Source organism: Drosophila grimshawi, unplaced genomic scaffold, assembly GCF_018153295.1.
Source record: "Drosophila grimshawi isolate 15287-2541.00 unplaced genomic scaffold, ASM1815329v1 contig_1369, whole genome shotgun sequence".
Classification (NCBI taxonomy): Eukaryota; Metazoa; Arthropoda; class Insecta; order Diptera; family Drosophilidae; genus Drosophila; species Drosophila grimshawi.
In genome coordinates, this window is record NW_025062891.1 from 307,671 (window position 1) to 320,807 (window position 13,137).

General features: G+C 38.9%; 7 protein-coding genes across 7 annotated transcripts; 3 read left to right on the plus strand and 4 right to left on the minus strand.

The window, feature by feature from the left end:
- Positions 1 to 42: 42 nt before the first annotated feature.
- On the plus strand, positions 43 to 10,637 carry LOC116806355. Its single transcript, XM_043214336.1, has 4 exons — positions 43 to 353; positions 413 to 465; positions 10,259 to 10,408; positions 10,480 to 10,637. The coding sequence occupies exons 1-4, from the start codon at positions 154 to 156 to the stop codon at positions 10,575 to 10,577; spliced, it is 501 nt and encodes a 166-aa protein (XP_043070271.1). The 5' UTR covers positions 43 to 153; the 3' UTR covers positions 10,578 to 10,637.
- Positions 802 to 2,301, minus strand: LOC6571542 (serine protease grass). Its single transcript, XM_032742530.2, has 6 exons — positions 2,205 to 2,301; positions 1,981 to 2,138; positions 1,698 to 1,908; positions 1,596 to 1,638; positions 1,334 to 1,527; positions 802 to 1,272 (listed from the first exon to the last, which is right to left on the minus strand). The coding sequence occupies exons 1-6, from the start codon at positions 2,278 to 2,280 to the stop codon at positions 866 to 868; spliced, it is 1,089 nt and encodes a 362-aa protein (XP_032598421.2). The 5' UTR covers positions 2,281 to 2,301; the 3' UTR covers positions 802 to 865.
- Positions 3,070 to 5,272, plus strand: LOC116805129 (serine protease grass-like). Its single transcript, XM_043214384.1, has 5 exons — positions 3,070 to 3,105; positions 4,313 to 4,336; positions 4,400 to 4,442; positions 4,558 to 4,728; positions 4,791 to 5,272. The coding sequence occupies exons 1-5, from the start codon at positions 3,070 to 3,072 to the stop codon at positions 5,189 to 5,191; spliced, it is 675 nt and encodes a 224-aa protein (XP_043070319.1). The 3' UTR covers positions 5,192 to 5,272.
- On the plus strand, positions 5,572 to 6,265 carry LOC6571420. Its single transcript, XM_043214255.1, has 3 exons — positions 5,572 to 5,771; positions 5,831 to 6,033; positions 6,105 to 6,265. The coding sequence occupies exons 1-3, from the start codon at positions 5,572 to 5,574 to the stop codon at positions 6,200 to 6,202; spliced, it is 501 nt and encodes a 166-aa protein (XP_043070190.1). The 3' UTR covers positions 6,203 to 6,265.
- On the minus strand, positions 6,220 to 7,671 carry LOC116806255 (serine protease grass-like). Its single transcript, XM_043214331.1, has 6 exons — positions 7,592 to 7,671; positions 7,370 to 7,527; positions 7,117 to 7,297; positions 7,015 to 7,057; positions 6,753 to 6,946; positions 6,220 to 6,690 (listed from the first exon to the last, which is right to left on the minus strand). Exons 1-6 carry the CDS (start codon positions 7,665 to 7,667, stop codon positions 6,284 to 6,286), a joined length of 1,059 nt encoding a protein of 352 aa, XP_043070266.1. The 5' UTR covers positions 7,668 to 7,671; the 3' UTR covers positions 6,220 to 6,283.
- On the minus strand, positions 7,917 to 9,052 carry LOC122322367 (activating signal cointegrator 1 complex subunit 1-like). The gene is made up of 3 exons (XM_043214256.1): positions 8,901 to 9,052; positions 8,541 to 8,796; positions 7,917 to 8,483 (listed from the first exon to the last, which is right to left on the minus strand). The coding sequence occupies exons 1-3, from the start codon at positions 9,050 to 9,052 to the stop codon at positions 7,932 to 7,934; spliced, it is 960 nt and encodes a 319-aa protein (XP_043070191.1). The 3' UTR covers positions 7,917 to 7,931.
- Positions 10,638 to 10,945: 308 nt separating the features above from the next.
- Positions 10,946 to 12,048, minus strand: LOC122322385 (serine protease grass-like). The gene is made up of 6 exons (XM_043214334.1): positions 11,970 to 12,048; positions 11,746 to 11,903; positions 11,472 to 11,673; positions 11,370 to 11,412; positions 11,109 to 11,301; positions 10,946 to 11,046 (listed from the first exon to the last, which is right to left on the minus strand). Exons 1-5 carry the CDS (start codon positions 12,043 to 12,045, stop codon positions 11,139 to 11,141), a joined length of 642 nt encoding a protein of 213 aa, XP_043070269.1. The 5' UTR covers positions 12,046 to 12,048; the 3' UTR covers positions 10,946 to 11,046; positions 11,109 to 11,138.
- Positions 12,049 to 13,137: the final 1,089 nt, after the last annotated feature.

The following is a 13,137-nucleotide window of genomic DNA, read 5'->3' on the forward strand; positions in this document are numbered from 1 at the left end:
TTAACGTAAATATATATAGACATAAGTAAGACGGGCCTGCCCATTGAGCCAAAAATATCATCATTGTTGAATGCTGAAATTGGATGAAATGGGAGTTTAGTTCCGCTGCGACTCCGAATCCGCCACTTCCTATCTAGCTATAAATACCGACAGATGCGCCCCATCCGGGACGACCAGACACGCGAGGCATCAGCTGTCTGCCATAAGTGCAGATATATATTTAGAAAAGTGGTGCGAGCTATCCGAAGTAAGCCGGAGACTACTTTCGGATGCTGCTCGCATGCTAGCAGTGCAGAGAGCAGCGTCATGGAATGCAGAAGTGTTCCCATTCTGCCAACCTATGCAGAGTCCTGGTGTGTAACTGATTCGGCTCGAACGATTCGATTATTTTATGCATCGATTTACCTAGCAGTGTCCACAGCAGTGACTCGAAGAAGGCATCGCTCTGCCAAACGCTCTTTCCAAATAAGACGCTCAGAGAGACCGATCCGGCCATCATCCTAATAACATTAGCTGTTGTCGTTGGCTCCTTTTGCCTGCTCAGCGGATTTATCTTGCTGTGCGCGGTATCCAAATCCTGGCAGGACGAAACATCTGAGGCCGTACTGCTAATGGGTAAGTGCAGCCTCACAGCGTTGCTCCTCTTGACACAGACACAGACTTACGTCTGGCAATTCTCATTCGAGGCATTGGCTTCTTCATCACATCTCTAGCCTGTGTCACATGGAAGTTGACGAATGCGCAGCGCTTGGCTCAGTTACAGGAAACCATTTCGATTTACTAAAAAATATATGTGTTATCTCTTATGCTCTCGATATATTCATTAATATTTATTAAAAATGACAAATACAACAGAAATTTATCGCTAATTAGCAATTAATTTGTCAGCGATCCAGCGTATAAAACTGGCAACATTTGTGTAGACACCCGGTTTTCCATCCCCGCAAGAAGTCGAACCATAGCTGACTATTCCAAACTGAACCATACGTTGCACTCCATTATATACAGTTGGATAAAATAGTGGACCACCTGAACCACCATAGCATGAATCCCTTTGCAAGCTACCAGCACAGATATGACTCGATTTCATGCTTTGTCCGTATACATTTTGGCAGAGTGAACGATTCTGCCTATCGACTGCCGTCTCCATGGGTACATCGGAGTGGATTGACCTTTCGGTTGCTCCCCAGCCAGTTACCCTGAATCTCTCCTTATGTTCAGCTTCTTGTTGAAGTGTGTAATTTACTGGCAAACAGATGGGCCGAATGCTAACTATGGAAAGGACTAACCGATTAAGAGTGCAACTGTAAATAATACTAACAATTTAACTTACAACTGCTCTCAACGTCTGTCGATAACTTGATTAATGCAATATCATTTTCAGCAGAGTCTCGTGAGTAATTTTCATGCACAAAAATTTTGTCGAAAGAAATATCTCTAACTGGTGGTGCACATATGCGAGTGTTTCCTGTGACATCACAGTCTTGTTCGGTGGATATTCTGTATTCCCCCAAACGCACTTCTAATCTATGATAATAAAGATTTGGAAGCTTACAATATGAAAGGCGGGCGCACAACTTATACTTCTTACTTACAGCTCTTGTCCATCAAAACAATGCGCGGCGGTTAAAACAAAACCTAATAATTATAATCAATTATAGATCAGTATATCAATTCAGATTCCTGTGTTTACTTACGATTTGTTATAAGGGTGCCACCGCATGCATATTCTACATCGGAGTTCCTTTTGAGCTTAAGAAGAGCCAGCCATGGTCTTGACATTAATCTTATCTCATTTCCAAAGTGAACCCTTTGAGAGTGAGAGTGAAAGTCTATATAACCACAATCCTGTTCCAACAATATTTTAACTCCCTCGGATACTTCTTCTTCTTCACAACATACATAATTCTGGTGGATAATAAAATTATTGAGTTAAGTGATTATGGTTAAGCAAATCAAATCTCTGAGTAATGTACCAACCTCTTTATAAATGGGGCAACGTGAATTCCTCATGTATTCTTGGTCAGCAGGTGTTCCCTGTTTCCTTCTAATATGTTGGTTTAGGTCGTCTATTTTTTGACAGTCTTCAATATCTATACATTTTCCAGGCAGTCCATCTCCTCTCGTACAAAAAGTACCTATATAATGTGTATTATTTAAGGGCATCTGGAGCGAACTGTACGATTTATAAATATATATATTACCGCCATCATCAGCTAACGAAAGCCGACCAGCTGTTGCCACATAAAGTGCAATGCTCAACGCGCTGATTATATTCATCACAAGAGAGTGCGAAGCCAAACTGAGATGAAAGCTCAGTCGACTGGGTATTTATAGCATTATTTTATATAGATGTATTTGCTTATGTGCATACATATTATATATTTGCTTATCAGTACTTATGCCTTAAATAATAATAAAACAATTCAAGGAATATTTGCTCAATCCAATTTCTTCTTAATCAAGATTCGCACCTCAATGCCACTGCCCTTTCACATATTAAAATCGTAATCAAAAATAAGAAATTCATAAGAAAAACATACATTTCCAAAGAAATCAATCTGATTATACTTATTGGACTATAAGTTGGATGTTTACCATCCATATTACAAGTTTTATTTGGACAGTTGGGTCTGCACTTTCTTCCGTTACTTTGTATTTATACTTTAAATTAAGAAGAATATAAGTAGGATACATGATACATATCACCCGAAACAAATTGCAATAATGAAAATGTCGGTGCAGAACAGGAGAACTGCACTTCCACGCATCTCCATTCGTTGGGGAAATGCGAATTGTTCGTAAACAAATAATTGTAATTATATGCATGAATCAAAGTATATAAACAACCCATGGAAAACAACAGATTTTATTTATACTATTTCCAGTTAGCTTAACCACAGTTTTCGTTAAAAAAAACTCACATTATTAACATATTTAGCTTTTTTTTTTTTATTAAATATTGAACAGTTTACTAAAGTAAAGTGTATTGTTAATTAGGTAGAAAATACTTAAAGAAATCACTTAAGTCTAGTTAGGTTATTGGCTTTACTGCATGCCGTGTCTGGGATGTATATAGTTGGAGCCAGGATCATCGTCCTGCCTGTAGATGGCGCTCATAACGATGAACAGACTGGCGAAGGCAATGGCGCGTACAAAATAATCGAAGGCGCGATAACGATATCAGCCGACAATCGGACATTGTATTTAAATGAGAATTTTAGTTTATTGTATCAAAAGTCTACTTGCGATCAATTGTCGATTGTGTGCACTTATGAAGCGTAGAAATCCAACTAACTGTCGAATTCGAGACTTAAGTGTTTCGCTTTGTGTGTGTTGGGTTTTGTGCTCGTGTGTTTTACCCACAGAGCGAGATTCCAGAGAATTGTGGAGAATACCCAGCGTTCTGAATTGATCTCTTTTGCCTGTTGTCTCTCTGCAGATCTCAATATTAAATTAAACACTAAACAATCATGACCACTTTTCGTCAGCTTCGCATTCATGGAGCATTTACAAATGTACACATTTATTTATTTACGTGTGTATATATTTTTGGCATGCGCGACCCGACGTGAGTCGATTTCTAAATTGGCAGATAAGTTAAAATTGTTACGCAAATTTGGTGTTTTTCTAATATGCATTTGCTAAATGTTGTCGAGCGTCTAATTATGCTATTTGGCTTGGTCCCTTCAACGGGGCATAACCAAATTTAGCAAGCTTATCAAATTGCTCGTGCTACCAAGGTTATCAACGTTATCAATACTCCATTAATATAATATAAATCATGAAACAATAGCTCAGTAAGTTATTCTAATATGCGTACAATATAAGATGAAATAAGTGCGTATATTCTAGACATTTACAGGCATATTACTTAAATTACACATACCTATATAATATAAGCCGTGAGTTAGTAAATAGCTGTCGATCATATTTATGTATATTGGATGTATATATACATTGTACATGCAGTTTATTAAAATAACCTATTCAACCTGGGGCTATAAAAGTGAACACAAACCACCCATGTTCAACAGTCGTTTCCTACGAGTTTATTCAACATGAGATCGATTAAGTCGATTCAATTACTTCTCGGCCTGTTTGCAATCTGTACGGCAACAGGTAAATGCACATATATATATATATATTTAACCGGATTGGTGTCATGACACTTACACCCTTGTTAAATAGAGCTTAATCCGGATGGGTTGCGCCGATTGGAGCAAAATAATTGTGGCATCTTTAAGGAAAGCCATATTATAGGAGGAGAGGAAGTTTTCACTGGATCGAGGCCCTGGATGGCACTGATTAGGACAAAGCTCCCTTATTACGGATCGTGAGTTACTGTCGTGATCACAACGTATAGTTTTAATCTTTATAATTGACCTTTCACAATCAGAATTCGTTCCAACTGTTGCGCATTGTGTTAAAGGCGCTGAGATGTAAGTACCGCCATCAGCCATTTGGAATATGGAGATTTCATATATAGATACATGTTATGTGATATGATAATGAGGACAATGTATGATCAAATCAGATTATAATTGATTGTTGCAGACCTAACAACGGATGTAGACTGCAACAATTCCACAACGAAGACAACATGTTTGTCAAATATTGAGAGCTTTGGCATCGAGAGCGTCATAATTCATGAAAACTTTGAAACACCAACATCATTTTCCAATGATATCGCTCTGATAAAACTCAAAAGCAAGGTTGACGTCAAAGGTAAGATGATTATTCTAATCCATTCAATTATGCAATTGAAATCAATTGACTTCTTTCATCAGAACACAACAGTCCCATCTGTTTGCCAGTGAATGCAGCATTAGAAAAAGAAGCGACATCCCGGGAAACACTGCTCCACACTGGCTGGGGTTATAACAACTGGGGCTTAAGCAATGTTAAGCTGCATGAGGTGATTGTCAACAATAATGTCGCAAATCAAACATGTGGACCGCTTATTCCTGTTAAGAGCGAGAACCACATTTGTTTCTCGGCAAGCAGTGAGACTCTTTGCAGAGGCACATCTGGCAATCCATTAAGTGGTCTAGTTGATTATTCTGGAATGAAACGCTTCGTCCAATTTGCGATTGTTTCTTTTGGCTATCGAAACTGTAATCCAAGTGTGGGCATTAATGTTGCCCGGTTTATGCCATGGATAACCAATGTGCTGGCTGAGGAATCGTAGCTTAAATGAAAAATTTTAACGATTTTCTGTACAGTAAAGCGATTCCATAAAGAAATATATCCCACAAACTGTTCTGATGTATATTATTAAAGCACGAATACAAATCGAGGTAAATACATATATATGCACATCAAATACCCATTGTCCCCAATTCAGATTGCGAAATATATTTGTGTATTTGAAAATACTAACATGGTTGCAAGATTATAAAAGGGGGTGCAATGACCTTAACGTAAATATATATAGACATAAGTAAGACGGGCCTGCCTATTGAGCCAAAAATATCATCATTGTTCAATGCTGAAATTGGATGAAATGGGAATTTAGTTCCGCTGCGACTTCGAATCCGCCACTTCCTATCTAGCTATAAATACCGACAGATGCGCCCCATCCCGGACGACCAGACACGCGAGGCATCAGCTGTCTGCCATAAGTGCAGATGTATATTTAGAAAAGTGGTGCGAGCTATCCGAAGTAAGCCGGAGACTACTTTCGGATGCTGCTCGCATGCTAGCAGTGCAGAGAGCAGCGTCATGGAATGCAGAAGTGTTCCCATTCTGCCAACCTATGCAGAGTCCTGGTGTGTAACTGATTCGGCTCGAACGATTCGATTATTTTATGCATCGATTTACCTCGCAGTGTCCACAGCAGTGACTCGAAGAAGGCATCGCTCTGCCAAACGCTCTTTCCAAATAAGACGCTCAGAGAGACCGATCCGGCCATCATCCTAATAACATTAGCTGTTGTCGTTGGCTCCTTTTGCCTGCTCAGCGGATTTATCTTGCTGTGCGCGGTATCCAAATCCTGGCAGGACGAAACATCTGAGGCCGTACTGCTAATGGGTAAGTGCAGCCTCACAGCGTTGCTCCTCTTGACACAGACACAGACTTACGTCTGGCAATTCTCATTCGAGGCATTGGCTTCTTCATCACATCTCTAGCCTGTGTCACATGGAAGTTGACGAATGCGCAGCGCTTGGCTCAGTTACAGGAAACCATTTCGATTTACTAAAAAATATATGTGTTATCTCTTATGCTCTCGATATATTCATTAATATTTATTAAAAATGACAAATACAACAGAAATTTATCGCTAATTAGCAATTAATTTGTCAGCGATCCAGCGTATAAAACTGGCAACATTTGTGTAGACACCCGGGTTTCCATCCACGCAAGAAGTCGAACCATAGCTGACTATTCCAAACTGAACCATACGTTGCACTCCATTATATACAGTTGGATAAAATAGTGGACCACCAGAATCACCTTCGCATGAATCCTTTTGGAAGCTACCAGCGCAGATATGACTCGATTTCATGCTTTGTCCGTATACATTTTGGCAGAGTGAACGATTCTGCCAAACGACTGCCGTCTCCATGGGTACATCGGAGTGGATTGACCTTTCGGTTGCTCCCCAGCTAGTTACCCTGAATATCTCCTTATGTTCAGCTTCTTGTTGAAGTGTGTAATTTACTGGCAAACAGATGGGCCGAATGCTAACTGTGGCAAGGACATAACCGATTAAGTGTGCAACTGTAAATAATACTAACAATTTAACTTACAACTGCTCTCAACGTCTGTCGATAACTTGATTAATGCAATATCATTTTCAGCAGAGTCTCGTGAGTAATTTTCATGCACAAAAATTTTGTCGAAAGAAATATCTCTAACTGGTGGTGCACATATGCGAGTGTTTCCTATGTCATCACAGTCTTGTTCGGTGGATATTCTGTGTTCCCCCAAACGTACTTCTAATCTATGATAATAAAGATTTGGAAGCTTACAATATGAAAGGCGGGCGCACAACTTATACTTCTTACTTACAGCTCTTGTCCATCAAAACAATGCGCGGCGGTTAAAACAAAACCTAATAATTATAATCAATTATAGATCAGTATATCAATTCAGATTCCTGTGTTTACTTACGATTTGTTATAAGGGTGCCACCACATGCATATTCTACATTGGAGTTCTGTTTGAGCTTAAGAAGAGCCATCCATGGTCTTGACATTAATCTTGTCTTTTGAATGGGACCCATATAACCACAATCCTGTTCCAACAATATTTTAACTCCCTCGGATACTTCTTCTTCACAACATACATGATTCTGGTGGATAATAAAATGATTGAGTTAAGTGATTTAGGTTAAGCAAATCAAATCTCTGATTAATGTACCAACCGTTTTATAAACGGGGCAACGTGAATTCTTCATGTATTGTCGGTCAGCAAGTGTTCCCAGTTTCCTTCTAATCAGATGGTATAAGTCGTCTATTTTTTGACACTCTCTAATATGTATACATTTTCCAGGCTGTCCATCTCCTCTCATACAAAAATTACCTATATAATGTGTATTATTTAAGGGCATCTGGAGCGAACTGTACGATTTTTAAATATATATTACCGCCATCATCAGCTAACGAAAGCCGACCAGCTGTTGCCACATAAAGTGAAATGCTCAAAGCGCTGATTATATTCATCACAAGAGAGTGCGAAGCCAAACTGAGATGAAAGCTCAGTCGACTGGGTATTTATAGCATTATTTTATATAGATGTATTTGCTTATGTGCATACATATTTTATATTTGCTTATCAGTCCTTATGCTTAAAATAACAATATTTGCTCAATCCATAATTCATAAGAAAAACATAAATTTCTAATGAAATCAATGTGACATTTATACTTATTGGACTATAAGCTGGATGTTTACCATCCATATTACAAGTTTTAGTTGGACAGTTGATTAAAATTTCAGACTACCCGTTGTCTTATAGAAGTCATCACCTTCACAGTACGATTTGCACACACACATGTGCACCTCGTTGCACTGAGCCTTGCCAAAGTCATAGTCGCCAAAGCGTTTAAGAATCTCACGTGCATCGAAGCTGTTGCTTTCATTCTTATTGGGTTTCTTATTGGTATATCGACTGTTTAGCAGCGTCATGTGAAGTTTGATGCTATCGGGATCGTTATTGTCCGCTGCATACAGGCCGGTGGTTTGGAAATGCTTCTTGCATTTGTTCGCGAACTGCTGAAGCTCCGGCGACTCGATACGGGCGTAAAGCACTCTGGTCGAGCTGGGATCATCGTTGAAGATTTCCAGGCCTTGAATGTTTAGCTCGAATGGTGTGTGCAAGTCGACCAGCCATTGGCGACAGAGTTCCAGCTCGCTAATGGCCTGTTTGCGTTCAGCGTCATCCAAGAGCACATACACGCCCAGTGTAATATGAATGCAGTTCTCTGAAATAAAAAGCTCCTGGTCGATGCCCGGCAGTTGTGCATGCAAATTGTTTTGCTGTGGGAAAATATATGCTGGGCTAAAGTCTCCTCAACAAACTGGATGGGCACTTACCTTTAGCTTTAGGAATCGCTGTTGCACACCGCCCGAGTTTAGCGCAACGGCCAGGAAATGTGTTGGCCGCATTCGTTTGCGCAGCGATTCGATGAGCAATCGAATTTTGCGCAAGGCAGCACAAACGTTGCTGCGCTCCTTGGACTGAATAACCAAGTCAGTGGAAATCTCGCGTCTCCAATTCAATGCGACGCTTAGCTTAACCACAGTTTTCGTTAAAATACTTACATTATTAACATCTTTAGCTTTGTTTTTTCTTTTAATTAAATATTGAACAGTTTACTAAAGTAAAGTGCATTGTTAATTAGGTAGATAATACTTAAAGAAATCACTTAAGTCTAGTTAGATTATTGGCTTTACTGCATGCCGTGTTTGGGATGTATATAGTTGGAGCCGGGATCATAGTCCTGCCTGTAGATGGCGCTCATAACGATGAACAGACTGGCGAAGCCAATGGCGCGTACAAAATAATCGAAGGCGCGATAACGATAACTGCGCTTACAATCGGACATTGTATTTAAATGAGAATTTTAGTTTATTGTATCAAAAGTCTACTTGCGATTAATTGTCGATTGTGTGCACTTATGAAGCGTAGAAATCCAACTAACTGTCGAATTCGAGACTTAAGTGTTTCGCTTTGTGTGTGTTGGGTTTTGTGCTCGTGTGTTTTACCCACAGACCGAGATTACAGAGAATTGTGGAGAATACCCAGCGTTCTGAATTGATCTCTGCAGATCTCAATATTAAATTAAACACTTAACAATTATAACCATTTTTCGTCAGCTTCGCATTCATGGAGCATTTACAAATGTACACATTTATTTATTTACGTGTGTATATATTTTTGGCATGCGCGACCCGACGTGAGTCGATTTCTAAATTGGCAGATAAGTTAAAATTGTTACGCAAATTTGGTGTTTTTCTAATATGCATTTGCTAAATGTTGTTGAGCGTCTAATTATGCTATTTGGCTAGCTATCAAGGTTATCAACGTTATCAATATTCCATTAATATAATATAAATCATGAAACAATAGCTCAGTAAATTATTCTAATATGCGTACTATATAAGATGAAATAAGTGCGTACATTCTAGACGCTTAGAGACATATTACTTAAATTACACATACCTATATAATATAAGCCGTAAGTTAGTAAATAGATGTCGATCATATTTATGTATATTGGATGTATATATATACATATATCAATATATATATATAGCCGGATTGGTGTCATGCCATTCACACCCTTGTTAAATAAAGCTTAATCCGGATGGGTTGCGCCGATTGGAGCAAAATAATTGTGGCATCTTTAAGGAAAGCCATATTATAGGAGATGAAGTTTACACTGGATCGAGTCCCTGGATGGCACTGATTAGGACAAAGCTTCCGGATAAAATTTCAAATATGTGTTCAGGAACCCTTATTACAGATCGTGAGTTACTGTCGTGATCACACTTACAGCTGTCTGCCATAAGTGCAGATGTATATTTCGAAAAGTGGTGCAAGCTATCCGAAGTAAGTCGGAGACTACTTTCGGATGCTGCTCGCATGCTAGCAGTGCAGAGAGCAGCGTCATGGAATGCAGAAGTGTTCCCATTCTGCCAACCTATCGGAAACCTGGTGTGTAACTGATTCGGCTCGAACGATTTGATTATTTTATGCATCGATTTACCTCGCAGTGTCCACAGCAGTGACTGCCAAACGCTCTTTCCAAATAAGACGCTCAGAGAGACCGATCCGGCCATCATCCTAATAACATTAGCTGTTGTCGTTGGCTCCTTTTGCCTGCTTAGCGGATTTATCTTGCTGTGCGCGGTATCCAAATCCTGGCAGGACGAAACATCTGAGGCCGTACTGCTAATGGGTAAGTGCAGCCTCACAGTGTTGCTCCTCTTGACACAGACACAGACTTACGTCTGGCAATTCTCATTCGAGGCATTGGCTTCCTCATCACATCTCTAGCCTGTGTCACATGGAAGTTGACGAATGCGCAGCGCTTGGCTCAGTTACAGGAAACCATTTCGATTTACTAAAAAATATATGTGTTATCTCTTATGCTCTCGATAAATTCATTCATATTTATTAAAAATGAAAATACAACAGAAATTTATCGCTAATTAGCAATTAATTTGTCAGCGATCCAGCGTATAAAACTGGCAACATTTGTGTAGACACCCGGTTTTCCATCCCCGCAAGAAGTCGAACCATAGCTGACTATTCCAAACTGAACCATACGTTGCACTCCATTATATACAGTTGGATAAAATAGTGGACCACCTGAACCACCATAGCATGAATCCCTTTGCAAGCTACCAGCACAGATATGACTCGATTTCATGCTTTGTCCGTATACATTTTGGCAGAGTGAACGATTCTGCCTATCGACTGCCGTCTCCATGGGTACATCGGTTGCTCCCCAGCCAGTTACCCTGAATATCTTCCTATGTTCAGCTTCTTGTTGAAGTGTGTAATTTACTGGCAAACAGATGGGCCGAATGCTAACTGTGGCAAGGACATAACCGATTAAGTGTGCAACTGTAAACAATACTAACAATTTAACTTACAACTGCTCTCAACGTCTGTCGATAACTTGATTAATGCAATATCATTTTCAGCAGGTCTCGTGAGAAATTTTCATGCACAAAAATTTTGTCGAAAGAAATATCTCTAACTGGTGGTGCACATATGCGAGTGTTTCCTGTGGCATCACAGTCTTGTTCGGTGGATATTCTGTGTTCCCCCAAACGCACTTCTAATCTATGATAATAAAGATTTGGAAGCTTACAATATGAAAGGCGGGCGCACAACTTATACTTCTTACTTACAGCTCTTGTCCATCAAAACAATGCGCGGCGGTTAAAACAAAACCTAATAATTATAATCAATTATAGATCAGTATATCAATTCAGATTCCTCTGTTTACTTACGATTTGTTATAAGGGTGCCACCACATGCATATTCTACATCGGATTTCCTTTTAAGCTTAAGAAGAGCCAGCCATGGTCTTGACATTAATCTTATCTCATTTCCAAAGTGTACCCTTTGAGAGGGACCTATATAACCACAATCCTGTTCCAACAATATTTTAACTCCCTCGGATACTTCTTCTTCTTCACAACATACATAATTCTGGTGGATAATAAAATTATTGAGTTAAGTGATTATGGTTAAGCAAATCAAATCTCTGAGTAATGTACCAACCTCTTTATAAATGGGGCAACGTGAATTCCTCATGTATTCTTGGTCAGCAGGTGTTCCCTGTTTCCTTCTAATATGTTGGTTTAGGTCGTCTATTTTTTGACAGTCTTCAATATCTATACATTTTCCAGGCAGTCCATCTCCTCTCGTACAAAAAGTACCTATATAATGTGTATTATTTAAGGGCATCTGGAGCGAACTGTACGATTTATAAATATATATATTACCGCCATCATCAGCTAACGAAAGCCGACCAGCTGTTGCCACATAAAGTGAAATGCTCAAAGCGCTGATTATATTCATCACAAGAGAGTGCGAAGCCAAACTGAGATGAAAGCTCAGTCGACTGGGTATTTAAAGCATTATTTTATATAGATGTATATATATGTGCATACATATTTTATATTTGCTTATCAGTCCTTATGCTTAAAATAACAATATTTGCTCAATCCAATTTCTTCTTAATCAAGATTCGCACCTCAATGCCACTGCCCTTTCACATATTAAAATCGTAATCAAAAATAAGAAATTCATAAGAAAAACATACATTTCCAAAGAAATCAATCTGATTATACTTATTGGACTATAAGTTGGATGTTTACCATCCATATTACAAGTTTTATTTGGACAGTTGGGTCTGCACTTTCTTCCGTTACTTTGTATTTATACTTTAAATTAAGAAGAATATAAGTAGGATACATGATACATATCACCCGAAACAAATTGCAATAATGAAAATGTCGGTGCAGAACAGGAGAACTGCACTTCCACGCATCTCCATTCGTTGGGGAAATGCGAATTGTTCGTAAACAAATAATTGTAATTATATGCATGAATCAAAGTATATAAACAACCCATGGAAAACAACGGATTTTATTTATACTATTCCCAGTTAGCTTAACCACACTTTTCGTTAAAATACTCACATTATTAAAATCTTTAGCTTTTTTTTTTTTATTAAATATTGAACAGTTTACTAACGTAAAGTGTATTGTTAATTAGGTAGAAAATACTTAAAGAAATCACTTAAGTCTAGTTAGGTTATTGGCTTTACTGCATGCCGTGTCTGGGATGTATATAGTTGGAGCCAGGATCATCGTCCTGCCTATAGATGGCGCTCATAACGATGAACAGACTGGCGAAGCCAATGGCGCGTACAAAATAATCGAAGGCGCGATAACGATAACTGCGCTTACAATCGGACATTGTATTTAAATGAGAATTTTAGTTTATTGTATCAAAAGTCTACTTGCGATTAATTGTCGATTGTGTGCACTTATGAAGCGTAGAAATCCAACTAACTGTCGAATTCGAGACTTAAGTGTTTCGCTTTGTGTGTGTTGGGTTTTGTGCTCGTGTGTTTTACCCACAGACCGAGATTACAGAGAATTGTGG

Coding starts and splice junctions, on each gene's coding strand:
- LOC116806355 (XM_043214336.1), top strand. CDS start 154: ATGCGCCCCATCCGGGACGACCAGACACGCGAGGCATCAGCTGTCTGC. Junction 354..412: donor CCAACCTATGCAGAGTCCTG/GTGTGTAACTGA, acceptor TTTACCTAGCAG/TGTCCACAGCAGTGACTCGA. Junction 466..10,258: donor CTGCCAAACGCTCTTTCCAA/ATAAGACGCTCA, acceptor CGCTCTTTCCAA/ATAAGACGCTCAGAGAGACC.
- LOC6571542 (XM_032742530.2), bottom strand. CDS start 2,280: ATGAATATAATCAGCGCGTTGAGCATTGCACTTTATGTGGCAACAGCT. Junction 2,139..2,204: donor TTCGTTAGCTGATGATGGCG/GTAATATATATA, acceptor CACATTATATAG/GTACTTTTTGTACGAGAGGA. Junction 1,528..1,595: donor TGTTTTGATGGACAAGAGCT/GTAAGTAAGAAG, acceptor TTATTATCATAG/ATTAGAAGTGCGTTTGGGGG.
- LOC116805129 (XM_043214384.1), top strand. CDS start 3,070: ATGTATATAGTTGGAGCCAGGATCATCGTCCTGCCT. Junction 3,106..4,312: donor CCAGGATCATCGTCCTGCCT/GTAGATGGCGCT, acceptor GGCACTGATTAG/GACAAAGCTCCCTTATTACG. Junction 4,443..4,557: donor TGTGTTAAAGGCGCTGAGAT/GTAAGTACCGCC, acceptor TGATTGTTGCAG/ACCTAACAACGGATGTAGAC.
- LOC6571420 (XM_043214255.1), top strand. CDS start 5,572: ATGCGCCCCATCCCGGACGACCAGACACGCGAGGCATCAGCTGTCTGC. Junction 5,772..5,830: donor CCAACCTATGCAGAGTCCTG/GTGTGTAACTGA, acceptor TTTACCTCGCAG/TGTCCACAGCAGTGACTCGA. Junction 6,034..6,104: donor TGAGGCCGTACTGCTAATGG/GTAAGTGCAGCC, acceptor TTCTCATTCGAG/GCATTGGCTTCTTCATCACA.
- LOC116806255 (XM_043214331.1), bottom strand. CDS start 7,667: ATGAATATAATCAGCGCTTTGAGCATTTCACTTTATGTGGCAACAGCT. Junction 7,298..7,369: donor GTTGCCCCGTTTATAAAACG/GTTGGTACATTA, acceptor ATTATCCACCAG/AATCATGTATGTTGTGAAGA. Junction 6,691..6,752: donor GACAGACGTTGAGAGCAGTT/GTAAGTTAAATT, acceptor TCCTTGCCACAG/TTAGCATTCGGCCCATCTGT.
- LOC122322367 (XM_043214256.1), bottom strand. CDS start 9,052: ATGTCCGATTGTAAGCGCAGTTATCGTTATCGCGCCTTCGATTATTTT. Junction 8,797..8,900: donor CATCCCAAACACGGCATGCA/GTAAAGCCAATA, acceptor TTTAATTAAAAG/AAAAAACAAAGCTAAAGATG. Junction 8,484..8,540: donor AGCGATTCCTAAAGCTAAAG/GTAAGTGCCCAT, acceptor ATTTTCCCACAG/CAAAACAATTTGCATGCACA.
- LOC122322385 (XM_043214334.1), bottom strand. CDS start 12,045: ATGAATATAATCAGCGCTTTGAGCATTTCACTTTATGTGGCAACAGCT. Junction 11,413..11,471: donor TGGCACCCTTATAACAAATC/GTAAGTAAACAG, acceptor TATAATTATTAG/GTTTTGTTTTAACCGCCGCG. Junction 11,302..11,369: donor TGTTTTGATGGACAAGAGCT/GTAAGTAAGAAG, acceptor TTATTATCATAG/ATTAGAAGTGCGTTTGGGGG.